This window comes from Amphibalanus amphitrite, unplaced genomic scaffold, assembly GCF_019059575.1.
Source record: "Amphibalanus amphitrite isolate SeventyFive unplaced genomic scaffold, NRLGWU_Aamphi_draft 000421F_arrow, whole genome shotgun sequence".
Classification (NCBI taxonomy): domain Eukaryota; kingdom Metazoa; phylum Arthropoda; class Thecostraca; order Balanomorpha; family Balanidae; genus Amphibalanus; species Amphibalanus amphitrite.
In genome coordinates, this window is record NW_024881915.1 from 398,066 (window position 1) to 423,319 (window position 25,254).

The 25,254-nt window shown below is 49.2% G+C and overlaps 4 protein-coding genes and 1 long non-coding RNA gene across 25 annotated transcripts; 3 read left to right on the forward strand and 2 right to left on the reverse strand.

Moving 5' to 3' along the window:
- Positions 1 to 1,585: 1,585 nt before the first annotated feature.
- LOC122391093 (lachesin-like) lies at positions 1,586 to 5,239 on the forward strand. Its single transcript, XM_043384722.1, has 6 exons — positions 1,586 to 1,708; positions 2,068 to 2,275; positions 2,656 to 2,826; positions 3,017 to 3,142; positions 3,580 to 3,718; positions 4,474 to 5,239. The coding sequence occupies exons 1-6, from the start codon at positions 1,619 to 1,621 to the stop codon at positions 4,904 to 4,906; spliced, it is 1,167 nt and encodes a 388-aa protein (XP_043240657.1). The 5' UTR covers positions 1,586 to 1,618; the 3' UTR covers positions 4,907 to 5,239.
- Positions 5,240 to 5,273: 34 nt separating this feature from the next.
- Positions 5,274 to 6,392, forward strand: LOC122391094. The gene is made up of 2 exons (XR_006258273.1): positions 5,274 to 5,613; positions 5,929 to 6,392. It is a non-coding gene; the product is annotated as an uncharacterized LOC122391094 (long non-coding RNA).
- LOC122391092 (integrator complex subunit 14-like) lies at positions 5,453 to 14,060 on the reverse strand. 8 transcript variants are annotated; one of them, XM_043384716.1, is made up of 11 exons: positions 13,838 to 13,863; positions 13,556 to 13,615; positions 12,953 to 13,168; positions 12,638 to 12,808; positions 12,045 to 12,278; positions 11,678 to 11,788; positions 11,140 to 11,278; positions 10,733 to 10,824; positions 7,684 to 7,795; positions 7,272 to 7,483; positions 5,453 to 7,007 (listed from the first exon to the last, which is right to left on the reverse strand). In XM_043384716.1, exons 3-11 carry the CDS (start codon positions 13,115 to 13,117, stop codon positions 6,783 to 6,785), a joined length of 1,461 nt encoding a protein of 486 aa, XP_043240651.1. In that variant the 5' UTR covers positions 13,118 to 13,168; positions 13,556 to 13,615; positions 13,838 to 13,863; the 3' UTR covers positions 5,453 to 6,782. The 8 variants fall into 8 exon arrangements, with proteins under 8 accessions (XP_043240651.1, XP_043240652.1, XP_043240655.1 ...); XM_043384717.1 differs by lacking the exons at positions 13,556 to 13,615; positions 13,838 to 13,863 and adding an exon at positions 14,025 to 14,060; XM_043384720.1 differs by lacking the exons at positions 13,556 to 13,615; positions 13,838 to 13,863 and adding an exon at positions 14,019 to 14,060.
- A 67-nt stretch (positions 14,061 to 14,127) lies between these two features.
- On the forward strand, positions 14,128 to 17,415 carry LOC122391097. Of its 2 annotated transcripts, none has more exons than XM_043384738.1 (2): positions 14,128 to 14,430; positions 15,008 to 17,395. In XM_043384738.1, exon 2 carries the CDS (start codon positions 16,247 to 16,249, stop codon positions 17,108 to 17,110), a length of 864 nt encoding a protein of 287 aa, XP_043240673.1. In that variant the 5' UTR covers positions 14,128 to 14,430; positions 15,008 to 16,246; the 3' UTR covers positions 17,111 to 17,395. The 2 variants fall into 2 exon arrangements, with proteins under 2 accessions (XP_043240673.1, XP_043240672.1); XM_043384737.1 differs by having other exon boundaries at positions 14,186 to 14,277; positions 15,008 to 17,415.
- On the reverse strand, positions 17,395 to 25,254 carry LOC122391095 (abasic site processing protein HMCES-like). Of its 13 annotated transcripts, none has more exons than XM_043384724.1 (9): positions 25,187 to 25,254; positions 24,543 to 24,678; positions 21,959 to 22,113; positions 20,338 to 20,438; positions 19,979 to 20,076; positions 18,963 to 19,053; positions 18,572 to 18,688; positions 18,254 to 18,367; positions 17,395 to 18,048 (listed from the first exon to the last, which is right to left on the reverse strand). In XM_043384724.1, the coding sequence occupies exons 2-9, from the start codon at positions 24,560 to 24,562 to the stop codon at positions 17,806 to 17,808; spliced, it is 939 nt and encodes a 312-aa protein (XP_043240659.1). In that variant the 5' UTR covers positions 24,563 to 24,678; positions 25,187 to 25,254; the 3' UTR covers positions 17,395 to 17,805. The 13 variants fall into 13 exon arrangements, with proteins under 13 accessions (XP_043240659.1, XP_043240662.1, XP_043240664.1 ...); XM_043384727.1 differs by having other exon boundaries at positions 25,159 to 25,246; XM_043384729.1 differs by lacking the exon at positions 24,543 to 24,678 and adding an exon at positions 24,748 to 24,809 and having other exon boundaries at positions 25,187 to 25,245.

Below are 25,254 nucleotides of genomic sequence, written 5' to 3' on the forward strand. Positions count from 1 at the left end.
GCTCGTACAGGGCAGGTACTGTAGTGTAAATCCGAACCACAACGCCCAGAATGTCTAAACGGCCATTACGATGGCATTAGTTATGACCTAGTGAAGTCCCAATTCGTGGGTCCATCATCATTCGTGAATCCAGTTCGTGAGACTCATCCGTGAGCAAAGGACTTTTGTGATTTCAATATTTTCTGATTTCTCTTGTTTTGTCGGTCGTCACTTCATGGTTAGCGTCCTTTAATCGTCACATCATTATAAGACATAAATGTCACAGCATTATTTCCTTGGTTGATGGAGAAAGTGTCGGGGGAGCGGCATTTCTTGCCGCTGTTTCGCTAGGCGGCAAGCGTTGAGCGCCTGAAGTTATGCTGTGCCGCGTGACTGGCCGCTGTTTCGCTTGACGGCAAGAGTGTCGAGCGCCTGGAGTTATGCTGTGTCGCATGACTCCGTCCTCTCGCTAGATGGTAGTAACGATTAGCACATGCACATATGCTGTACCGCAATAACTACTTCTCGATTGCCCACTAGATGGCAGGAGTGATTAGCGCCTGAAGTTATGCTGTGCCGCACGACTTGTCGTTCTCTCGCTAGATGGCAGCAGTGATAAGCGCCTGAAGTTATGCTGTGCCGCACGACTTTTCAATCGCTCGCTAGATGGCAGTAGCGGTAAAGCGCCTGAAGTTATGCTGTGCCGCACAGCTTCGGGAGACCCCATTGGCTATCTCTGTGGCAGGCTCGTCGAAATGAAACTGGGGACGATCGTACTAAGCATAGATATAAAGTACTAAGCTACTTAGTTGCATTCTGCGTGTGGTTTGTAAAAACTTCTGTTTGGAATACGCAGGGTATTCAGACTACTGTTTCATACATGCCATCAATTGTAGACGGGATATTGTCGCGTTGTCCACATTCGCGAAGCGAGCTTTGACTTCCCGCTGTTATTACTCAAAAGATTCTCGAGGTTCGTGACACGAAACTACTTACAGAACACGACAGAGGCTGGTCGACGACCGGCAGCAGTCAAATATTGTCCAGAAGAGAAACGAGTTTCAGAAAATGGGCCATAAGGGATTCTCACGCCTGCCGTACCGGTCCTTTGAGACACGTTGTAAGCGCGGGAAACAATTACTACAATGGCATGATGACAATGTTAGCCAGAGTGCCGCAAGTGTCGGCTCGCAAAAAGAGCATGTTCACCAGCACTACTTCGTTTTTTTTTTTCTTGAAAACAACTTTGGTAGTAACTTCGCCTGTCATTTGCATCCCTAGGCCGTGTGCTAGCAGTTCTGTGTAACCAGTTTTCAACATCATTTCATTACATGCAAGGGTGCTAAAGGCAACTTCGGGGGCATATCTACGGATTTCGATGTCATGTCATACTTCGATGTCATAGAACGGCTCTTGTTGCGTAATGTCCAAATACGAGTAAAGCGTTTTTCTTGTTGTTTTTTTTTTGCATATGAGACCTCAGATGTCTCTCCAGGCATCAAGTTCGCCTGTTCGCTTCCTAGCGCCACAGTCGGTTTCACCATGTTCGACTGCTGTGTTCTAGGTCACGGGTATAACATGTTCGACTGCTGTGTCCTCAGGTCACGGGTTCAACATCTTCGAGGGCGTGCCGGAGCCGATGTTCGTGGGTCAGGTGCAGAACGTGACCGTGTCCCAGGGCCGGGAGGTGGTGCTCACCTGCACCGTCAAACACCTCGGACCGTACCGCGTGAGTCGCGCGTCACGGGCCTCTCTCTCCCTCCTCTCTCTCTCTCTCTCTCTCTCTCTCTCTCTCTCTCTCTCTCTCTCTCTCTCTCTCTCTCTCTCTCTCTCTCTCTCTCTTTCACTCTCCTTGTTCTCTATTAACGCCACATATCGTGTTTCACATTTCGTGTTTTCTTTTACGCGAAAGAAATTCTTATTAACGTCGCGTTTGCACGTAGTGACAATGCTACACCCGAACTCTCCACCCTTCAGTATTCTTTCTCAGTTGCAATGTCCCGGTCAGCCACCTCCAGACCACCCTTCAGAACCTACCTACTCTTCCAGCCCACCCGGCTGCCCTGACGTGTCCACCGTCGCCCTCAGGTGGGCTGGCTGAAGGCGGACACGCAGACGATCCTGTCCCTACACACGCGCACCGTCACCACCAACCAGCGTATCTCGGTGACGCACGACCAGCAGCGCGGCTGGTCGCTGCACGTGCGGCGCGCCCAGCCGGCAGACGGCGGCTGCTACATGTGCCAGATCAACACGGCAGTCATGAAGAAACAGGTCGGCTGCGTCACCGTGCAGGGTACGTTTGGGGCGGCGAGAGGCGTCGTAGAGTCTTCATGGCGCAAAGTCCGAAAAAATTGGGGTTCCGAACGGAGAGCTAACGTGCCAAGCGGAGTAAATAAGATTGCAAGGGCACAATGACCGAATTTCATTGTGCCCTTGCCCTAGAAGGGAATTCATTTTGTATTCGTGTCTTATCAAAAATAGTTCATTCATGCCAAGAGGTAGAGGTTAACGTTAGCGTTCAACTCCTCCGAATAGAGCCGAGTCACTAATCCTCCGGTAGAATTTGTTAATGCGTGAGTTTAATGCGTGTTTGTCGGTGAGCAGAGACAGCGACTCGTTATGCGCGGCTGAACTGAACTATAGCTTCCAAGACATCCCCTATTTCCATCGCAGTTCCCCCGGCGTTCGACAACAACCGCACCAGCCAGGACGTCAACGTGCGTTCCGGCGAGAACGTGACCTTGACCTGTCGCGCAGAGGGTGACCCGCCGCCTCGCATCAGCTGGCGCCGCGAGGACGACCTGCCCATCCTGCTATCTGACACCGATCCACCCGTCAAAATACGTGAGTATTAGCCACTGAATATAGAATGAAAAACGACGCGGGGATGTGCATTGTGCACGTATTTGATGTCTCATTTTGCGGCTCTAACATACATACAATTCGTTCGCAACAGCTGTGAGCTCATTTCAATCCAAAGTGCAGTGATCGGCTGACGGCTCGATAGTCTGTGACCTGTCCACTACCTCCCTAGCCGTGCACCGCGGCGCCTGGCTGGGTCTGGTGAAGGTCAGTCGGCATCACGACGGCGCCTACTACTGCATCGCCAACAACGAGGTACCGCCGGCCATCAGCAAGCGCATCATGGTCAACGTGGCCTGTGAGTAACTGCAACCGGCGGTGCAGGCCAGCGGGACGGAATGTCTGCCGCTGGGCGTGCTACAGTCCCGTCCTGTAAGGACAGCGACAGATGTAGCTTACGCAAAAATGGAGGGAAATGCGATGAGTGAGCAGTAATGAGCACGGAAAAGTAAAATGAAATCACGGAAAGGCTTGTAATTGGCTTGTCAACAATGCACTGCAACATGCAAATGTATGCTAAAAAGGTACGGATGAGCCTGAATTTATTCTGAGGAGTAGTGTTTATACTTTGCTCAATCAGATAACAAGGCACTCGGAATAAGTAACTATGCATTGTTTTAGCCAATTAAAACTAATAAGAACGATTCAGTTATTTAACCGGAAAACTGAAAAGCGCAATATAAAGCCGGGCACCCAATTAGCTGAAGTTGCTGACCGACCCCGTGCCCTCCCCAGTTGCTCCGGTGGTAAGAGTGCCCCACCAGCTGATGAGTGCCCCACGCGGCTCCGACGTCACCCTCGAGTGCCAGATCGAGTCACACCCGGTGCCGTCCACACTGTGGCTCAAGGCAGGCCAGCCGCTGCGCATGGACGGGTCAGTGGATGGGGTGGACGGGTCAGTGGACGGGGTGGACGGGTTGTGGACGGGATGGACGGGTTGTGGACGTGGTGGACGGGTCAGTGGGCGGGGTGGATGGGTCAGTGTACCGAGTGGATTAGTGGAGGGCCAGCCGCTGCGCATGGACGGGTCAGTGGACCGAGTGGACGGGCTGCGGGTGATGCGTACCAGGGACAGGGGTGTGAGGGTTGGGAGAAAGATGATGAATGAACTAGGAGTCACAGAGGAACTCGTAACGAGACGGAAAATATCGGTCTTGAACGGGCGAGGAAGAGGGAAACGTGCGCGCACGAAGGATCCGTACTACATGTAGCTGATTAGGCTTGAACGTTACGGGCAGGAATCGAGTGATGACTATTTGATTCGCCTCAGCACGGCGTGTCAGTACCGGAGACAATCTAATAGACTTGTGTCTGATGTCACACCAGCCCGGGGCATCAGTAGAGGAGCCGCCACACGTGTCACACAATACCGACGCAATTACCATGCGGAACGGCTGCAGACACATTTTCTTTTTTACTGTATCACACACAATATCACAGTACCTGGCGGTACAGTGATGTGATATTGTGCAATGATATCTGCTTTCTTAGAAAAAATGCCCTTCTTTGATATCAAAGGAACGGTGGCCCTCGGGTGAGATTATGGGGTGGGAAAAGCTGATAGGGTTGAACATCCCCCGACACGTCGGAAATGTGCATTGACTGATCGTCATCTGATCCCGCTGGCAGGAAGAAGTACGTGATGCGCGAGGTCCACAGCCACGGCCGCAAAACGCACGTGGCGCTGCAGATCCGCGACTTCCACCCCAGCGACGTGGGCCAGTACACCTGCGTGGCCAGCAACGCCATCTCTCGGGAAGAGGGCTACATAAGAGTGCACGAAACGGTCCGCGTGACGACGCCACCGTCGCCGCCGCCCGCCCGGCGGACGCGGCCGCCGCGGCGCCGGCCGACCCCGCGGCGTCGACCTCGACCGAGCACCGAGTGGCCTGAGGAGGTCACGTGGCGACCAGCGGTCACCAGCGGCCGGCCACGCCGACCAGCAGTCCGGGTGGCAGACGGGATGACGGCGACGGCCGGCCAGCGACCAGCGGCGGGGCAGGCAGCGCTGGTCACGCTCGCAGTGATCGTCACGGGTGGGAAGGTGTTCTGGGCGGGCTAACTGCCTCGCTAGCGCGAGGGGTCGGATTTGTGTCATATGGAGAGGGCCACTAACTAATGAGGGAAGCATATCACTCACAGGGAGGTTCGGCGTTACGCAAGATTTGTCGTAAAAAGGTGGATGATGTACCGAAAAGGAGAGTGGCTGGCGAGGTGCTAGGGATGTGCGCGATGGGCTGGTTGTTAATTCTACATGAATCATCATGATCATGTGCCCCTGATCATCACTCAGATACAATAATGAGAAACACTCCTATTGATAGGACAACGAAGCGAGCTTTATAAGTCAATACGTATCACATGTTTTCTGGAATCAATATATGTGTCATTATCGCAATGCCTCATTTCATTCGAAACACAATACCAAATGCAGTTGAGCCAATGAAAAAGACACAGGGGATCTTGAAACTGAAAGATCATATGGTAGAATAGCATAAAGCGTAGCAGTAATGCTACTGCGGAGGACGGAAGAAGTAAGAAGCACGCGATCCAGAAAAGGACTACGACAGGAAAGACGTTTGAGGCGTTTGAGCTTTGCGCATTTCTATTTGTTGATAATTTCATCAAAAGGGCTAACGAAAACATGTGAAATTTTCTAAGTTACACGCTGCTCAATAAAATTATAGCGACAATAAGATAACTCTGGTATTACTTATAATTCACTTGATCAATAAAATCCATACTTCCTTTTCTCCACATCACTTGAGGGTAAGTACAGCCAGTTGCAAGGCGATAAATGCCAGTTGCTTCCACTTCAAAATGATTTGTGGGCGAACAGCATCAGTGACAAGCGATCGCCTCATATTTACCCAGAGGATGTTCTAAATTATTTGTATTTAGCTAGAGAGTATTGGCAGTATTTTGTGATTTTTGAGCGCAAGGACATCAGAGAGCGCCAGCCGCTCTCAGCATTATAACGATGATGGTGAGGCCATTTGCATGTTAGCGCTGAGAGTGAAGCAGTTTTGTTCCCACTGGTCCACCTGACTGATCCAAACGCCGACGGCGGCCTCCGCGTTCCAGGACCACAATGAGCAGCAGCAGTACAGACCGAATGGGGCTGGAGCTGCAAGCGGCGCCGCCGCAGCTCCGAGAGATTCTACTCGAGTTCACACTCAACGTGCTGCTCCACCAGCCACCTGATCTACTGGACTTCGCCCTCGAGTACTTCAACAAGCTGAAGGAGAAGCGCGACCATGAGCGGGCGGTGAATGGCACGGGAAGATAGCACCACAAATGCACCGTCAAGAACGAGGGATCAAGTGTCCTCTAAGAATGAGTGCCCGAAGTCATGCTCTATTCTGATGTGTCCGATATCATTTTTTTCTTAACAGATACTTGGCAAACATTTTTTCCAGCCAGCTGCAGGTCCTCTTGTGAATTAGTTCGAATTTTCGTCTGTTTGCGTGGAAACTGACGGGAAATTTGCATCCGCTTCCCTGTTCTTCTGTCCATGCTGATTTGAAATAAAACTTAGTGTTGTCAAACTCTAAATCATGGTCTGGGGGTTTAAAAATAAGAGTTAACTGAACACTATTTACAACTCAGCCTTTCTCGTTTTAATTGTACCAGAGGGTAGCACAAATATGTTTATTGCAATGAATGTGTGAAAATGCGGGATAAGCTGAAAAAAACACTGCTCGTAATACACCACCAAAGTGATGATATATGAATTATGAAACCACGTACTAATCACAGCGTCGCCACATACAAATACAACTCACCCACACTCGAGACAAAACAAACACTCATGATCAAACAGCGCCATGGTTATCCACCCTCCGCACACAGCGACATCTCCAGACAGCCCCACTGCCCTCCCCAGCCACAGTACTCCCACTGACCGAGTTCGCCCCGCCCCGGCCACGTCACCCCACTCAGCTGCCCTGCTGGAACCGCGTGCTGAGCGGCTGGATCGGTTTGCCCGGCTGCCGGTGCTCGGGGTGGCGCAGTGCCGTGGCCGCGTGGGTCAGCTGCAGCGCACAGTCCGGGTGCGCGTTGCCCGGTAGGAGGGTACACTCACGCTCCAGGATTACGGCCACGCTCTCCAGTACCTGGTAGAAGCCGAAGGAGAGCGCCGCGCTCCGCAGGCGGTTCAGCTCCTGCAGCGGGGACGGGCGGCCGAGGGAAAGGTTAGATGAGCGACAGGAGAGGCCACCAGCAATGATCCATCACTTGAAAACGTTTCAAACAGATATGTCTATTTCAAACAACCTGCGGTTATAAAGGGAGTGCTAGCCCGCATGAAAGTCTCACATGAGTGCCATATACTCCCCCCCCCCTTGGCCAGATTTTTCGTACTCGGCTCTAAACGCAGACTTCACGCCATCTAGTCATCCCCGCTGGTCACCCGAGCTCCCACCCACCTTGTAGAAGTTCTGCGTCTTGTCTGGCAGTTTTCGGGCGTGCCGGAGCACCTTCTGTACGTCTGAGTGCAGGCCGGACTGGCGCGTCCACGTGACGCACGTCTGCTGGTAGCTGCGCTTACGGGACACCTTGATCGGGAACGGCGACGGTGCGCCCGGCACCGCGGGCCCCAGGTTCGTGAAATCGCCCAGCCAGGGAAGCACGTTCGTGCCTGAGGCCAGTATCAGGGAAGGGTGAGTCAGGCAACTTGTAAGAGGGACACTTCATGCAAACCACAGCGTTTTTAACGGTCGCAAATTCAGATAATGGACCAACGATGCTGAAGGCATTTATTACGGCAGTATTTTGACATTCGAATCAAGTTATCCACAAACTGCATTCATATATCATGTAGTTGATAATATGTCTCACCTGGTTCAAACAATGAGAGCATGAGGTTGGCCTTTTTCTTGTTATCAGCCCACGAGTAAACGATACCATACCAGTCCTCCCCGACGTTCACCAGCGCCGCCGCGTTCTCCCTCTGGCGGTACAGAACATAGGGTTTGTTCCCGTCGCTCCTCCAACCTCCTCCAAGCTCCTCTAACCTCCTCTCGTTTCAAAAAATCGTTCCCGTCGCTCCTCCAAGCTCCTCCAAGCTCATCTTGATTTCACATCTCACCACCACTATTTGCCTCCTCCCTCATCCCAAACGAAAGTTGGTTTTTTGGAGGAGGCTCTGCTGATACACATTTGGCGCACATAATACGAATGTGAATTGTTTATAAATGAGATTTGAGGGAAGTGGAAATGATTTTAGTGATTGACTAGGGTGACCCGCGTGCTCCGCAACGCGAAAAGGGATATTTTCGATCGGCGGGTGTTCGGTTGTTCTTGTGTCGGTTGGGTTATCTATCCATTTCGGTCGATTGCTTTTTGACGGCTAAACGTTTTGGTTTGTGGAAAAAATATCCACCGCATCGAGGTGCCCGTGTCTGATAAGCATGCTTTCCACTTCAGAATCTGTCAACTGTGCTTTATAATTGAGGTGCGTAGTTTTAACCCGCGCCCCGTTGGGCTCTGCCGAGCAACGCGCCCGGTTGGGGGGGCCATTTTGGCCCCCCTAAGATCTCGAGAACCACGCAACATAGCGACAAGCGGTAAACGGCGTTGGATAGCCCCAACGGGGAACTACCTTGTGACCCAATTTTATTGACCTAGGTCAAACCGATGACGTCACAGGTCAGGTCAAAGGTCCAATTTTCACCGTTTACAGGCACTTCAAGAAATGCGTTGTAAAATCGAGTAAAATGCATTTCATTGAAAATCATCGATGGGGAAATGTTCTTCAAACACATATTTTGCTATTTGAGGTCACTGATACCAGGTCAGGTCACAGAGGTCAGGTCACGGGGGGTCACAATATGAAAGTGTCGTGTGATACATGTTTTATGGTCCATTTTACATGACAAATGCGATTATATGGGTCAGGCAGCCTTTGGGGCCATTTTAGATCACGTTTTGGTCAAGGTCAGGTCAAGGTCAGGTCAAATTAGGTCAAATTTCAAAGTTAATATTTTTGCATAAAATGGGTATCGAATCGATGCAGCTCGTCACGCGAAGTTCAATGGTGGTCTTTGTTTTGCCGTACGTGGTCTAGAATTGCTAAAAATTGAGTTCAAAAATTTGACGTCATCATTTTTGAACAGTTTTTTCGCTATAACTTGGCCAAAAAACGAGATATCGATCTGAAATTTGGTATGTATATAGAAGAGCGCTGGGACTATAACATATATTCCGGTTTTTTCGAAATTCGGAAAAATTTTGGATTTTTTCAAAGTTTTTCTAAAAAAATCAATTTTTTGATTTTTTTTTGTCAAAAACCAAAAATTTCGAAAATCCGAGATAGCAGTTTTGTAGCGCCGCTTTTTGTCTACTAGACCATATAAAGAACTTTGAAATTGCTTGATAACTGTAGATTTGGTGAGCGTTTCAAGATTGCATGTTTTTTGCTCATTTTTGCTCGAACATGACCTCAGTTTGACCTCAATAACTCCTGACCTAAGGTGACCTAAGACTTGAAATTTGGTGTGAATGTGTCAAATTGATGCCCGGGAAGGTACTGAAAATTTGGCGGCGCTGCGCGCCGCCGTTTTCTTGCTATTCAGGAAAAACCACAGGGGGGGCCAAAATGGCCCCCCCCCCCAACGGGGCGAGGGTTAAGACAAATGAAAGGCGTAGATAATTTTCGCTAAAAATCGTTTTGCAGAGGTTTAAAACATTTATATTTTTAAGAATACTGTTGCTTGTCATGCAAACGTGATGATTGGATCTTGGAGAGAATTGAATGCTCTTTCTAATGATAGCATTTTCAATTGTCAAGCGTACCTATCAGGTTAAGCAGCAAATCCCGTGTATCTTTTTAGTGGCACATTATGGACAAATACCATTTTATTTCAGCGATTTTGCCACATTGTTTTTGATCAATTAGCTGTCCACAATTTTTCCATGAGAGGCGGTACATTTCTCTTGGCAATTGACGTTGTTTCAACTCTCTCAGTCTGATGGTCACGGGAAAATAAAATAAAATCCAAAATCCGTTTAAAATGGCACTTTTTGAAATGAAATTGCCCTCACACTTCCACGTGGCGCGTGCCACCCCTGCACCGCACACTATTCGATTGCCCGTTCGATTCTCTACACGATGCTGTTTTCCCCGTGCCGATCGGGCGCACGGCTACCGAGATATTGCACGGGGAACGGACCCGTGTCGGGCAAATTTAGCCATTTTCGCCCGTTTTTGCCAGCCGATTTATACATGTAAAGTCTATGACGCGAATTTGCACTTTTTGGGCACGCGCCACGCGCTCGCTATCGATCCGATCGAGCCGAGACCGCTCAAAGGCACGTTGTCCATCCTTGTTCTATAACTTGCGCAAATTTCAGCGCGGTAGGTGCAACGGTGTGATCTGTAACCCGCGCTACGTAGCACCATGTCGCGACCTTCGTAATAGACAGAAACTACGCCCTCCTCAAATAGTAATATAGATGACGATTAGAAATCTTTAAATAGTAATGTTTGATATTAATCTATGGTTATTTTATTAGAAAGCGATTATTATCTCTTGATTTATGTTTGCGCGCCATAAATCGCCGACCGTTACAGCCCGCAAACAGCTGATTTTATCGCGAAAATGTTCCCGTGGCTCCTCTAAAACGGCTCTCCTCCAAGCTCATCCAACCTCATCCGAGATTTTTTGGGAGGAGCGACGGGAACAGACCCATTATCAGCTATAAACCAAGGTGTTATATAAATGTGTCCTCATCAGAGCATCGGTCGCCAATAGCTCACTGGGAAGAAGCGCTAACGGCCGGCAGCGTATCGGGGGACGGCAATTGACACTGAACGGTAAACACATATCAGCCTGCTCACAGAGTTTCTGCTGATCTGACGGGGTCGGCGGCCGGCACTTAGGCTCACCTTCAGTCCGCCATGTAAAAGGACGCAGAAGCAGGCGGTGCGCGCGTTCTCGTCTTCCTCTGAGCACGGCTCGCCCGGAGCATCTCCGGATTCTGCCGGCGAATGTGCAAAATGTTGTTAACACATAGCCAACCAGAGCCTAAAAAAGCGTAACGTAACAGGGAAATACAAGGTTGCGGTGCCATAATTCATGAAGGAGATATTATACTGTCTTGGTAAAATGACAAAAAATCCTGCTTAAGACTGAGTTGTTTGGGACTTTGTCCTAGACCTAAAAGATACGTGCCTTCCCTAAAATATTTGAAGTCCTGAAAAGCCTGCAGATCAACAGCCAACTGTGGTTATTTAGTGATGGTTAATTGTGGTGTAACATACGAATCGCCCTTCACGGTCTATCACTGGCCCACCTGAGGGCGCTGGGAGTACCAGGTGCCGGGAGAAGGCCGGCGGACTGGCCACGTCAGCCACAGAGAGGAACCCGCAGATCCGCAGTTCCGGGGACACCGTCCGCTTCACGGCCTCAAAGTCACGTGTCCGGTTGTACGTCTGTCAGGGAAAGGTGGCGTGATCAGATGACCCTGGGATACGTTGATCGCCACGGTAACTTAGGTAAAGACCACCGGCCACATTGCAGTGTGCGTAAGCATGAGCAACAAAAAGGGGCTCACTTTTACGGAACGAAATTCGGTGGTTTCGCTAGTCGTGAGGGTGACACACATCGCTTACATAATCAGCCGTATAATCGCTGTATAATCAGCGTATAACGTATAACATCGTATAATAGCTGTATAATTAAATATAACAGCCGTATAATCAGCGACGGAGAAAGACGTCTAGCCTCCACAATTTATCATCATCAGTAGTGTGAAAACTGAACCCTCCCCAGTCCCCATCCCTACACGTGGTACAGGAGCTCCCCAGCCGTCCAGTCTCAACCCTGCTCACCTGTGGCGGGGGACAGAGCGTGACTCGCGAGGACAGTCCGCCACAATGGAGTACACCGCTGAACGGAGCGTAGTTGGTCTCAGCCAGACGACGGAACAGCGCCAGCGTCGACTGCGGGTACACAAACCATCGTCAGTCGCTGCAGACGTGTATCATATAAAACATTATCATTATACCATCACTGTCAACAGAGCAGGAAATTTCACTGTAGGTAACAGTTACTATCATGGATATTGTAATCATGAGAAACAAACGCCGCTAACATCCACCTTGGCAAAGAGAGATGCTCAGTGATCGGTGTGTACAGTTGTACATATCTAACTTGGCGAAGAAGGTGGTCACTGATCAGTGATCAGTGCGTACGCACCTTGGCGGAGAGCGGCGGCTCGGGCGTGTGCACGGCGCCCTCGCCGCCACTGAGCTCCACCAGCCGCTGGAAGGCGGCCGGCGCACCGCGCCGCTCCAGCTCCGCCCGCTCGCCGAGCAGCACCACGTCCAGCCGGCAGGGGAACGAGAAGGGCAGGTGCAGCCGGCTGCCGGCCACCAGCTGGCGCAGCGACGAGTCGCCCACGCCCAGACTGCCGTCGCTGATTATTATCACCTGGTGGACGTGATGGTGACGGTCACCGGAAAGATGCCATGGAGAAATGTCAGTCGTCTTAACGGACACCCTGGTCCCTGATAATGGTTAACCAGAATATCCACGACGAACAGACGGTGGTGTGCAAAAAAGACGTACTCGATAATTAACAATCCAATTTTATAAGTTACCAAAAGACGAAACAAGATGCGTACATTAATTAACATGTCTAATGTCAAAGTGCGTCGTCACTTAACGCCGTCACCCCATAACAATTAAGAGCAACTAGAAAAGCCGTGACCCCGATCGCTTTTAACGCTAACTGAATCTGACATCTCACACCGATCATCTAACGCACCTCACGACACAAGAAACCTCACCTGACAGGCGGTGCCGCTGCCCCACTCCTCGGCTACGACCGCCTTGACGCCGAGCAGCGCAGTCTCCACACACGACTTGTCATACTCGGCCAGCGAGGCGAGGCGGCTCTTCAGCTGGTCAAAGTCGCGTGTAAATGAACCGAGAATCTCGTACATTGAACTGTACACCGCCTGTGAAAATAGAGTAATTCAATCGACACCAATGTACATACACAAAGAAAAAAACAATATTGCATCAAGAAGATGATGATGAATGCTTCTAGAATACACAAAACAAAAACATTAAATGCTGTAAGCATATTACAGTGACCTTACCAAAGCAGCAAATTCTAGCTTGCAGTTGTGGTGAATGTGGTTAAGCAGCGCATGAATGCCCTTAATGGCCAGCTGGCGGACAGTGGGAGGTTCTTCTGAGCGGTCCTGCTGGAACACAGGTCGGCTCATAGAGAGCGACACATCCAGTGCCAGAACAGTTGGCATTACTGCTGTCAGCTGCTCACAGATTTCTAGAATGGGTGGTTATCTTCAGCCCTGAAAAATAAAGAGATCAGTGAATGCCAATGGTCATCACAAAATACATTGAAATAATTCTGATTATCAATGAAGCACCTGAGGAAATCACAATACATAACCAATACAAACCCTAAAAATGAGCCAGCAGTTCAACACATAAATAGAGCCAAATAAAACAACTCATTAATAATATCAGGTATTATAGCCTATAGGACCTAATGCATGCCCAATGTATATGCATCTTTCACCCTCTTTTTAGTTGCAAATCAGCTCAGAGGCTAGCACAGGCTAGCATTACCAACAGTAAAACTGCAAGCTGCTGGGATTTTCCCCCTAAAGCTGTCCCAGAATTTCACCATCCAAGGAAAAAGTACACTGATGTTAATAGATATCAGCCAGGCTTACTGATATTTTTCACATTGCTGGTTATTTTTTCATGAGATACGTTGAACTTGACGGCGAATCCTAGAAATAAAAAATAGCAGTCCAGTCCACATTCCGCTATTTTTCTGTTGGTAGCACTAGCCAGAGATTCAGAAATTAAACTTGCAGCCAGCGCCAATCTTATCTTATAATAAGAACCTAGGCTTCATAAGAAAAAACTATGTGCAAAAATAAGTTCATTCAAAACAATATTCATTAGAGCAAATAGAAATGAGCAAATATTAATTTTCAAAATAAGCTAACTGCGGAGGAAGTTGAAGTGGACTCGGTATTCCAATTCACTGTTTGAGCCTTGAGGAGCAATCTGCAACACCCCCCCCCCCCCCCTTGCAATGTCCTAGGCCAAACCAAGGGCCTGACAACGCTTAGAATGGGCTATTTTTACGAAAATGCGTAAAGTAATGCAATAACAGACGCCGGCCACCATCACCAATCGCATGTATCGACAGGTTGCGACATAAAATGCGCTGTTGTTTCAATGATAGTGATGCTTGCATGTTCGTAAGCTGTATTTGCGGCTTTTGAGAAACCATTTGACGAATCCGACAGGATAATGGAAATTTGTATGTACGAAAGCTGCTCGTGCTGAACATAATCAGCGAAATGAATGAAAATGGGCAAATTTTGTAAACATGTATACTGGAAGCATGTGGAACAGTGTGTGGGGATGTGGAGAAGGATAGGTGAGAAAGATTTTGACTTTTTTATTTGGTGTTGGTGTAATTGCATTTAAGTGTTTTATAGATGTGCTATGCGGCTCTAGCTTATGGTTGGTACATCAACTTGCTGCCATGGATGACTGATGGAGTACGTTGACAATTACTTAGTAGGACTAGGTACGTACTGGCTGGTCTTTTTCACCCCAATTGGCTTGCTGTCCAACTCAAATTCGAAGTCAATGTTGAAGTGATTACATTCCGGGTTGTTTTATTATAAGTCATAAACACATCTGCACTGTGCAGTGTGCATACCTATGCGAGTGATGCGACTTACAGCTGGAGACACTTGGGGATTATTGATCATGTGTCAGGGAATGCTACTTTGACATCAGCCTCACCTTACATTGTCACTTATCTCACCACATCACATTGCCACTTAGCTTTTGGATATGCCAACTAGAGTTGGCTCATGGCTGCATCATTATCATAGCTCAAGGCCAAGGCATTATTAACATGTGTGGCATAGATCATGTAAGTACAATTTCAATTTATGTTAAAATCATGCATCATTAGTGCCCAGACCATTCTGCAGCAAAATGATATTTGCTACTTTGTGTAGCTTTTCAATTTTTCAAGATGAGGGTTGGTCTCAATAATTGCTCCAACTTCGAAAAGTGAATGCATGGGCAGCAACCACCAGCTCTGCTTTCATGCTAGTGTTGAGCTTTCATGCTTGCATCCTCTCATATTTCAGGTAATATGCTGATGATTCAGCCATGAATGTCTCACGTGCAGAGATGGGAGGGGCGCCGGCTGAGGGGGACTGGCGTGAGCTCGACACGACGCCGGAGTTTCGCGAGTTTGTCGGCAAGAAGCTGGACCAGCTGGTGAGCAGCATGATCAAGGAGAAGGACCGGTGCAAGCACCTGCGGCCGGCGCCGGTCGAGGGCGATGTGCGGCTGTTCGCCGGCGCTCCGCCGCTGCAGGTGGCCGAGGAGGCCGCCCCGGAGCCCCCGCCGCCGGCCAAGCGGCCCAGACTGAGCGGCGTCGAGCTGCAGCGCTACCAGCTGAAGAAAAAGGGCCGCCGCGAGCGGCAGCCGGCCGCCCCTGGCGCGGTGCCTCCGCCGTCCGGGGGTGACGGGCTGGTGTCAGAGTCGCCAGACAGCGGCGGCGGGGCGGTGCCGGCCGCCGGGGGCAGTGGAAAGCACAGTGACAGTGACAGTGACGACGACCTGGCCAGGTTCGCCGAGGCCGCCGTGCCCGCAGACTTCATGAAGTCACTGGCAAAAAGTAAAACAGTGAAACTGGGTACAGCGTGACGATCGCAGTGTGATTTGTAGATAGGGTCTGTTTTGTATGTGTAAATATCGCGATGCGTCGTGTTTTTCCGTAAACAGTAGAGAAGTGGCGTCTTTGTTCAACGTGCATCTCCCTTTGTTCGAATATATGCATGGCCATTTTTATATTTTACGATGTACATGCGCTTTACCAACTTCTCATACCGGATCGATTTCGTCAGGTGATTGTGCTTCGAAAATGCTTCGCTCGAAGGACACAACTGATCAAAAACAGGTATAAAAAGCTAGGCTAGCGACATTCCTCATCTAACTACATATATAATTAACCGTAAGCCCTGCCTATCATCAATCGGATTAAATACACACGTTGCATGTGATGCGATATACACGGATCGTTATTCTAGGGCCGTGGATGATCTAACTACACTCACCATTACCGAGTCATTGTCATTCAGTGCACGGCTGTTTTGTGATTCCCGCTCCAGAGAGGGGCGGCCCGGTTACGAACTCCGTTCCGTCGCTATGGATTCCCGATCACCGGCCGATCCTCGCTGAAAGATGAATGCGGCCGTGACTGTGGCTCGTTACTCGCTCGTCAATAATGTGACGAGTGTCGGTGGGTCGCGATCGGTCGGCAGCGGCCGGCAGTCGCCGCGCGGAGCTGGTCGCGCTCCGTCCGCCCTGCAGCCGGCGTCATGGCCCAGGTGGCTGTGTCTGTGACGGCGGCCAGCGGGCAGCCGGTGACACCGGCGGCCGACCGGGCTCGACGGCCCCGCCGGCTGGGCTGCTGCGGCCGCCGCCGGCCGCTGGCAGACCCGGAATCTGCCGAGAAGAGCGGCTGCCGCCCGCCGCCGTGGCGCAGCTCGCTGCTGATCGGCGCCATCATCGTCACCGCGCTGGCAGTCTGCGTGCTGGTGCCGCTCACTCTGGACGAGGGCGTGCGGCCGCTCTTCTCGGGCAGCTACGCGCCGGCCACGTGTCACGTGGCCAGCGTGGTCGCCTCTAACGGCACGTGCTCGTGCCGCCTGTGCCAGACCGAGCGGAGCTCGTGTCTGGCGTTCACGGCTCACGTGGCGTACGCGTCGCACCTGATGCTGCGCCGCCGCAACGGCTGGGACGTGGAGCACGCGCTGCTCTCGGCCGGCCCGGAGCGCTGCCACGCCTGGCTGGCCTGCGAGCAGTTTCTGCGCGAGACGGCGGTGCTCGGCAGCAACCTCAGCTGCCTGGTGCGCCAGGACGAGGACGGCGCGCTGGCCGTGCCGCGCCAGCAGCACGGCCGCGCCGCCTGGCTGTTCCTCCTGCTGCTGCTGCCGCTGCTGGTGCTGGCCGCCCTGCTGGTGGCGCTCTACTGTCAGCTGTGCGGCCCGCCGGCGCGCCGCAGGCGGGCGGTGCGCGCGTGGCGCCGCGCCGCCGCCCAGGTCCGTCAGAGGCAGCGCAGCTACGGCCGGTCGGGCGGCGCGCCCACCCCCGAGGAGGCGCCGCCGCCGCCGCCAATGCCGCCCGTGGCCACCCGTCCTACCCTGCTGCCGCCCATCAACGTGGTGGCGAAACGAGAGTGAGCACTCGGAGGCAGAGCCAGCGAGCGAGAGCCAAGAACGCACCATGTCAGGGGAGAGAGTCACAAGGTGACACTGTAAATATGTACCACTTGAAGCGTCTCATGCCTTCAAGTTGTGCGCATTAGCTGGGCGGGAAACACCGTCATTGTTATTTCAGGACGCATTCTTAAGTTCCTATGTGCGTGGAAGACCCACATCGGTGTGACCCAGATGGTTCGTAAGTCGTAACCGTTTTCAACTTGTAACGTGATGTGTGCCAGCGCAACCCATAACTTACGAATAAATGTTGACATTTGACTTCTTTATTGACAAGTATTTTAAAGAGCGTTTGCTTTGTGATCGAAATGTTATCCATCAATGAGCCGTTAGTTTTCTAACGGCTGTAAACGGCTATTTTTCTGGGTGTAAAAGAACTTCCTGGCAGCCTTCTCGCGACCTGGCTTAGCTACAAAATCGAACACCAGTTTCTACATACAGCAAAGTTAACGGTATAATAAACTACAATGCAAATTGTAAAACAATACAAAACATAGGTACGCGCTAAAAGGCAAAAAGGAACAGCCATTCTAACTGCTGTTCAGCATTCAAATGTTCATTGTTCAGGTACCATCCCTAGAGGACGAACAATCTTGGCTTGTTCCTCCCGCGGACTCGTCACCCCGCCGTCTGGCGCGGTGCAGATCGTCCGCCGCCCTTCAGCGTTTGCTGGGTTTGTCCTCTCCGTCCTCCGCCGGTCGCTTCTCCGCCTTGCCCTTGCCGAGCCAGTTGGCCATGAAGCCGGCCGCCGGTGACCGTTTGGTGTCGTCCACCGGCGCGTATGTGGCGTCCCGGTTACGGACGTTGTTGATTTCAGACGAGACTGGGTGCCAGGTCAGCGAGTCTGCCGGGGTGATCTGACTCAGTGCCGTCTGCTCCGAGCTCTCGGCAGACAGCCAGTCCTGCGGGAACGGTCACGGTCACCACAAACTCACTGTTCTCCAGTCAACAACAGACACCGTCTAATGGGACGCACGAAAGGCCATGGCGGCGGAATCGAATCAATACGTCCGATGCATCGCCGATGGCACGCGACGTGCAGCGCTCGCACAGGTTCACTGTACCGCTAACGGTGCGGACGGCGGGATACACAGACGCGTGTCTCACCTGGACCGCCCGCGGTGTAGTCAGGAACACGGGCATTCGGTGGTGAATCCACGTCAGATGAGGGTTCGAGGCCTGAGTCAGGATAGTGCAGCTGTAGAGAACTTCCTCATCGTCCTGCAAACGGCGATTCACGACTCATTTGCTGCCTTTCGTCTCGTCGACTCAGGTGGATCATACGGACACTCGGTAATGACAATGACAACGAACATGCATCGAGGACCCCATCATGGATAGACGCTTCAGCCGCGTTTCCGAGCATCCACCAACTCATTTTACATATACAATGATCTAACAAACATAGATAGGTAAGGGTCTCACCATTTTCCGTGTCTCAAACAGGCCCGCCATCATGGTCAGTTTGGGTCCTTTCCAGCCTTCCTCTTCGCTCCAGAGATCCTCTTCGCTCAGCTTGTTCACGTCCGTACAAATGTCCCACTGCCGGACAACGATCAGTCAGATCATACAAATATGTACATCTGGCTTGGTAGACAACATTGGTTGTAGGACCATTACCATCCGATTTTCGTCTCACTAACTTCATACGTGGATAAACATTCGCCGATAAAATGACTAATCCTCAAGCATAATAGACAAAGCATGCCAAACATGTACCAAACGATCACCAAACAGCAACCCAAGCAACGACAAATAGTATCACCACGTGGAGGCTTATGATCGTAAATAAATAAATCACGCATAGGGAATTTACCTTTTTATCTTGTTCCGTGTAGAGGAAGTATGGCTTTTTGTTGTTCCCATCTCTTTTCCATTCGTAATAGCCATCGCACAGAATCACACATCTGAAAAAGCGAGGCATTAAAGTTCTCAGTCGATGGCGACAGGTGATGATACCTATTACCATCGGCATCGACGAAGACAAGTCAATGAAATCGATCATTTTATTCAAACCGTATTCAGAGACTCATAAAAGTTTGAGTACGACTATAAAGCTCGACTTCAATTCGATTGAAGCAATAACTATTCACCAAGGAAATCACTGACAACGTCGATTAAATTTCACTATTGCAGCGATTATCGTAACCTATCGAACGATGGTATCGGCGTCGATCGTGTGCGTATTTCATCAAGAGTAACTGGTCTATTAGCCGGGTATATAGAGAAGTCTGTGGCCGGGTCGATCGCTGCCGGGCTGTAAAGTTCCCGATGCTAGCTGATTTCGGTAGCCCATCTAATGAGGGTGCGTTTTACGTCATCAAGTAGACCGAATCACGTTCGGATTTCTTATTTGAACTGGAAGCACTGATAGGAGCAAAAGGAAAAGATTTAAAGCCCCAGATATCTGATCTTGAACAAACAGAGCACAATGCATATTACACAATGCACATCCCCATACATTTAGTACTGCATTGGTCGATGTTAGTGAAAAAATTGCAGCACAAATAAAAGATCTGCTCTTGAATGGAATGTGTGTTTCAGCAGAAGGAAGCATAGACAGAACTCGCAAATCACTGTTTTACCGAATCCAGGTTTTGAAGAGCCAAATTTAATTCAATCGGAGGCAGGTACAACTCGAGGGTTCCAAATTGCACTGGTGAACCAGACGTAGCCAGAGAAGAACGCAGATAGATTTAGCACATACAATTGCAAGTTTGTATGTTAATAACAGATAGAGGAAGCAACGTATTGATGAAGAACGAGCAAGCATACTAAATAACTAAAAAAAAAAAAACAATACCACAATAGTCGTACGTAGTGTATACCTACCTCTGCCTGCGTTTAAACGGTCCAGAGAACATGGATTTGTCGCGGAACTCTTCCGAACGGGCGTTGAACGTTGTCAGTTTCATCTCCGCAATGTCGCCCTGGAACAATAGCAAAATAGCGCGCTGTAGTGAACAACTAATTAAGCACTCAGCTGCATAGTAGCTCTTCCACTGAGACGTTCAGACCTGCAATATCATAAGTTGGTCAGATATATTTGTAGAAAGCTCAGGCCTCAGATACTATGTCTTTGAAGAATAGTACCCTTGTAAGAAATAGGTGCAAACACGCGAGCATCACTTTCAATCGTACTTCACGCACGCTCGTAAGAAATGAGAAAAAATACAATGGTACCTTACTACCTTGTGAAAGAAAGGAATGAGACCCCATCTCATCGAAACCACGATCCTCTCTTCATCAGGACATCCGGCGAAATCTCCACGGATCAGCACTGGAAGTGTGCCTGAAAAAAAAAACATCCAAATAGGGTGACGAGAGCTGGAAAAGCGAAATGAATTCTAACAGTTTCTCAACTAACTAGTACAGAAGTGCAACTGAATCATGTGCAAAGGCATTCAATCGAGAAAACAAGTAGGTAGCTCTACTTAAATTGTGCAGGGCCAGGAGTGAGGATGTTTGGAATTGGATACTCCCCTAAGGCGATTTTTGATGCATCTTTTCTGAACAGGGGAAAATTTCCGACCTAAGTCTTTGAAAGGTCAGGTCAGCAGGTCACATTGATAGACCTTACCCCGGGAAAAATTCAAATGCTCGCCATGGCAATGAACGATCGCTTAGAAACTCCGGCGATTGATGAGAGCAAAGTAGTTATGCACCATGTGCAGTCCACAGCAGAAGTAATGTGGGGTTTCAGTCATGGGTATGCAATGTCCCAAAATTTGTCGATTTGGGTGGGAAACGACTAGTGATGTCAATTTTAGAAAGCATATGTCCAATGTCTGTCCAATGTCCAATACTTACGTCGACCGTCCGTCCAAAAATGTCCAAGCCAGCCATTTGTCCAAAGATGTCCGACATCTACGCAATAGTTTACACTCAACACCGTTATTTAATTTGCTTTAAATGTATCATTACCAGCTCAAAAGTGGTAATCATATCGAAAGCTGAGCTTTCTCATAGCCAACCAATGTTAAACACGATTACTTTATAAAAATGTTGAGGTGTAGCAAGCGATTGTCCAAAGTTGTCCAAAGCCTGCTGTCATTGTCCAACCGAATTCCGAATTGGACATTGGACAAAATCGGAATTCCGAATATTCAAGTTCCGATTGACACCTCTAGAAACGACATCCAAATGAAATTTATTTCCCATTCTCACCACCAATTTCTAAGAACAATTTTCACTCCCAACCAAGAAAACCTATATTTTTTACCAATAGAAAGTGCAGTTGTGTGGATGCCCGGTTTAGCATCAAGCATCCTACACCTTAGAATAAAATGCACGTTTTTTTGTCATTTTTCACTCTTTTTGGATCTAATCGAAACAGCAGTTTTTCACTCTCTCCCCTCTTTTTGGTGGGCAATTTTCCCCTCTGACACCCAAGACAAAACTCAATTTTGGGACACTGTGGGTATGTTCTGCTTCTGAAGCTTAGGAACGATTAGCCAGACTACAATGAAACTTTGAATGTAGCTTATATGTATCGTCACCCTTGCAGCTGCAACTTTAGCTATTGACATCTTCTTTTCGATCACTCCGCATTAAACAATCGCCAGTCAAAGCCAACCGTTGAGATTGGTAAAACCCTACATTACTTTAGCGGTGGGCTGTACATATAGGATGTATATCTCTTAATTGTGATATTATTGACCTAATTTCAGGACAATTTTGTGACCAATCAATTATGATTAGAAGTAAATGTAAAAAATGAGCTGTGCCTGTTTAGGACGAATGTCATTTATGGAGAATGACAAGGGAAATGAAGGAAATGAGGAATGGAAATAGACTCTGAGGAAGTAGTACCTGTTGGAGCAATGTTCTGTGATGGCTGATAATTTCTTGATCCTGGCGTGTTCATAAATCTTGCTTTCTGGTACTTCTGGTTGTTTTGCTTTTGGTTTTGCCCACCACGAGGAACATAGGAGCACGCCCGAGACAGGTTGTCGGGCTGCAAAGTACTAAAAACAACTTGTTTTATATATCTTATATAGTTTTACACATATATTGTTTTAGACATTTCAAGGATGACATTGAAAATATAAGCCTTTGCTTGAAATTGACACCCAACAAAATGATACCTACTTTTTTTGCTAACATTGAATAAATAGACCAGCTTCTGGTATAGGTAAATTCCACGTTGACTATATATAGTATATTCATTGTAAGAATTGAAGTGTTACTCATAACTGCATGTGTTCATCCAATGAAAAATGAAAATGGATCAATTACAAATGTAAACCTAAGATGAGCATGTCAAGCATGCCACAAAGGGAACACAGGTAACCTAAACCAAAACTGCTTGACATATTTTTTCACAGCACAGTTTTAAACAGCGGCGTATTTAGAAAATCGCGAAGGGGGGGGCCAAGGGTTTGGAGGGCGCCACCTCACCCAAGGAGGGCGCCATACGGTCGCGAGATAAAAAATCGCTCAGTGGGGGTTGGGGGGTTGGGAGGCGTTTTTTACCATGCCACCAGTTTTTTTTTTTTGCGTAACCTCGTATAGGTCGTGCTGCATTGATTTTGCATCGTGTGTATTCATTATACTCCAGGTCACAAAAGGTCAAGTGTTCTTGAAATGCTGCGCCGAAGGCGCGCGAAATTTTTGAAAACAACCTTTTCCTCCGCTTTTTAGGCACGCCTTTTATACGATCACTGTTCAAAGCTCCTCTCGCTCTTTTACCAAATTTGAAGGTGTAAAAATACCTAAGGTTTGGTCGGGCCGCTGCCACACAAACTGTACAGAAAGCTTGGCTCATGGGTGTCGATGTATAAAAGTTTATTGGCGGTGGCATATCTACGCACCAGATCACCGTATCGGATTGATACCGGAGCGCGAGATGCGTAAACATCATCCAAATTACCTCAGACCAGCCTTCATAGCCTTCTCACAGATGCATACAGTGTACCCACATAACCAGTTTCAATCACCGAAACTTCAGATGCCTGCTGTTGCGCCCGAACCTGTTGACAATACTTAATCGTAATCCATATAGATGCCATGATGCACGTAAAGTAGGATCAATCCGTTAAGACCAAAGACGTGTTTTATGCATCGTAGAGCGTAGATAGTTTTGGTAGGTATAGATACTTCATTCATTGTGCTGAATGCACGTTCATTTGTGGCAGTTTTCACAGGCAAGACATCAACTATGTGCAATAGAACGACTAAGTTGAAAAACATGCCAACGGAGTAAATAAATGATAGGAGGGCAGCGATCAACGGATGTTGCCAATAGGTAGAAGGGCTGCGATCCACAGGAGGGCACTAATAGGTAGAAGAGCCCCGATCAACATCCCGAGTTTCGACAGTAGGGCACCGATAGGTAGGAAGTTGGCGAGCAGCAGGAGGGCGCCAATGGATAGAAGGGCAGCGATCAACAGGAGGGCACCAATAGGTAGGAGGGCGCCGATCAACAATCAACAGGAGGGCGCCACCAGGTAAGAGGGTGGCGAGGAACAGGAGAGCACCAATAGGAGGGTGGCGATCAACAAGAGGTCGCCAATAGGTGGGAGGGCGGTCATCAACTGGAAGTCGCCAATGAGCGGAAGGGTGACGATTAAAATGGGGGTGGCAATGGTGAGGAGGGCGCCTTTGCTCAAGAGGATGACACGAACAGGAGGGCGTCTGTGCGGAGGGCGCTGGTCAACAGGAAGGTGCCAGTGGATAGGAGGGCGGTGATCAACAGGAGGGTGCCAGTGGTTAGGAGGGCGGCGATCTACACGAGGGCGCCAATAGGAGAAGGGTCCCGATTAACATTCAACAGGAAGGACTAGGGAACCAATGGGTAGGAGGGCGGCACTGAACAAGAGGGTGCCAAAAGGGAGAAAGGCGGCCTTCAAAATTTCACATGAGGGCTCAATAGGTAGGAGAGCGCCAATAATTATGAGGACGCCGATCAGCAGAAGGGCGGCAATGTGTAGCAGGGTGGCGACCTACAGGAGGGCGCCTTCGGGTGAGAGGGCGCTTATTTACAGGACAGCGGCTTACATTGGCGACCACCGTTTCGCTTAGAGAGCTACAGCCTACAAATGTGGTTGGAGGGCGCCCGAGGGAGCCCTCCAACCGTATTTGGAGGGCGTATTTGGAATGGGCGTCCTCCGAGGGCGCCCTCCATCCGTATTTTCCCTGTAAACACATTCGCGATTGGAGGGCGCCCTCCAGTCGCGATTGTTTTTCGATTCGATTATATCACAATTGCATTTGCGATTGGAGGGCGCCTTCGGCGCCCTCCAATCGCAAAGGGCGCCTTCGGCGCCCAAGGGGGGGGGGGCCATGGCCCAGTGGCCCCCTCCCTGCCTACGCCCCTGGTTTTAAATAAATGTTAATAGTTGAAAAATAAAGAAATTTAATCTGATCTACAAAAGTATGAACGTTTTCTCTGTACCATGCAGTTCTGCCACACATTCTCCTTCCGATTCAAATTGTAATTATCTTGCGTGCTCCTGATCACAGGCCCTCGCCTCCAGCTCAGCTGCGCGGTCGTGTCACTCAGGGTATAAGTCAGACACAGTTCATTGGTTCTGAAAACAGACAAATTGAAATGAATCAAATAAAAAGCTGAAATAAAATGTTCATCTGAGCAGCAATACCTATCAGATCAGGAGCTTCCAGCAGAGGTATCAGTGCCAACCATCACCATGGCTCCTGTAAACTGAAACATGAATGGTGAGGAATGAGGATATGCTAAAATTGAAATAGCAAACTTGAAACTCAAACTGTAAAAGAGGGGAGACAATCGAATACACTGTAGTAATTTGTATTTTGTAGTTAAACGAAATATGCCACTTTTAACATGGAGTTTGAACTAGAATAGCAGTCCCAACTCCCAAGGCGGTACAGCAGTCTGACTCTGAGTCTTGTCGCTTGAACTGAGACTGGCACAATTCCAACGCTCACTGAAGTGATTTCACCCACTCTAGCTAAAGGTATATCAATTCAAATATATTCAACTTTGTGGATATGTAAACCCTCAAAAGTCAACAACCACCACCAACACCAACAACACACTTCCAACTTCTTCCAACACACTTCAAGCCTGCTGCGAGCTCAAACACGAATGCAATCAAAAGTCAAAACGCAATCGTAAACAAACGCAC

Bases quoted from the DNA above. Each gene is read 5' to 3' on its own strand.
- LOC122391093 (XM_043384722.1), top strand. From the start codon at position 1,619: ATGTTCGTGGGTCAGGTGCAGAACGTGACCGTGTCCCAGGGCCGGGAG. The intron at 2,827-3,016 runs GTGAGTATTAGC...CTACCTCCCTAG, and splicing joins CGATCCACCCGTCAAAATAC to CCGTGCACCGCGGCGCCTGG. The intron at 3,719-4,473 runs GTCAGTGGATGG...TCCCGCTGGCAG, and splicing joins CAGCCGCTGCGCATGGACGG to GAAGAAGTACGTGATGCGCG.
- LOC122391092 (XM_043384717.1), bottom strand. From the start codon at position 13,117: ATGCCAACTGTTCTGGCACTGGATGTGTCGCTCTCTATGAGCCGACCT. The intron at 12,279-12,637 runs GTGAGGTTTCTT...CACGTCCACCAG, and splicing joins GCAGCGGCACCGCCTGTCAG to GTGATAATAATCAGCGACGG. The intron at 7,796-10,732 runs GTGAGCCTAAGT...CTGTACCGCCAG, and splicing joins TTTTACATGGCGGACTGAAG to AGGGAGAACGCGGCGGCGCT.
- LOC122391097 (XM_043384738.1), top strand. From the start codon at position 16,247: ATGGCCCAGGTGGCTGTGTCTGTGACGGCGGCCAGCGGGCAGCCGGTG.
- LOC122391095 (XM_043384733.1), bottom strand. From the start codon at position 22,461: ATGTCAAGCAGTTTTGGTTTAGGTTACCTGTGTTCCCTTTGTGGCATG. The intron at 20,077-20,337 runs GTAGTAAGGTAC...CTATTGTTCCAG, and splicing joins TCATTCCTTTCTTTCACAAG to GGCGACATTGCGGAGATGAA. The intron at 18,049-18,253 runs GTGAGACACGCG...CCGTTCCCGCAG, and splicing joins CTACACCGCGGGCGGTCCAG to GACTGGCTGTCTGCCGAGAG.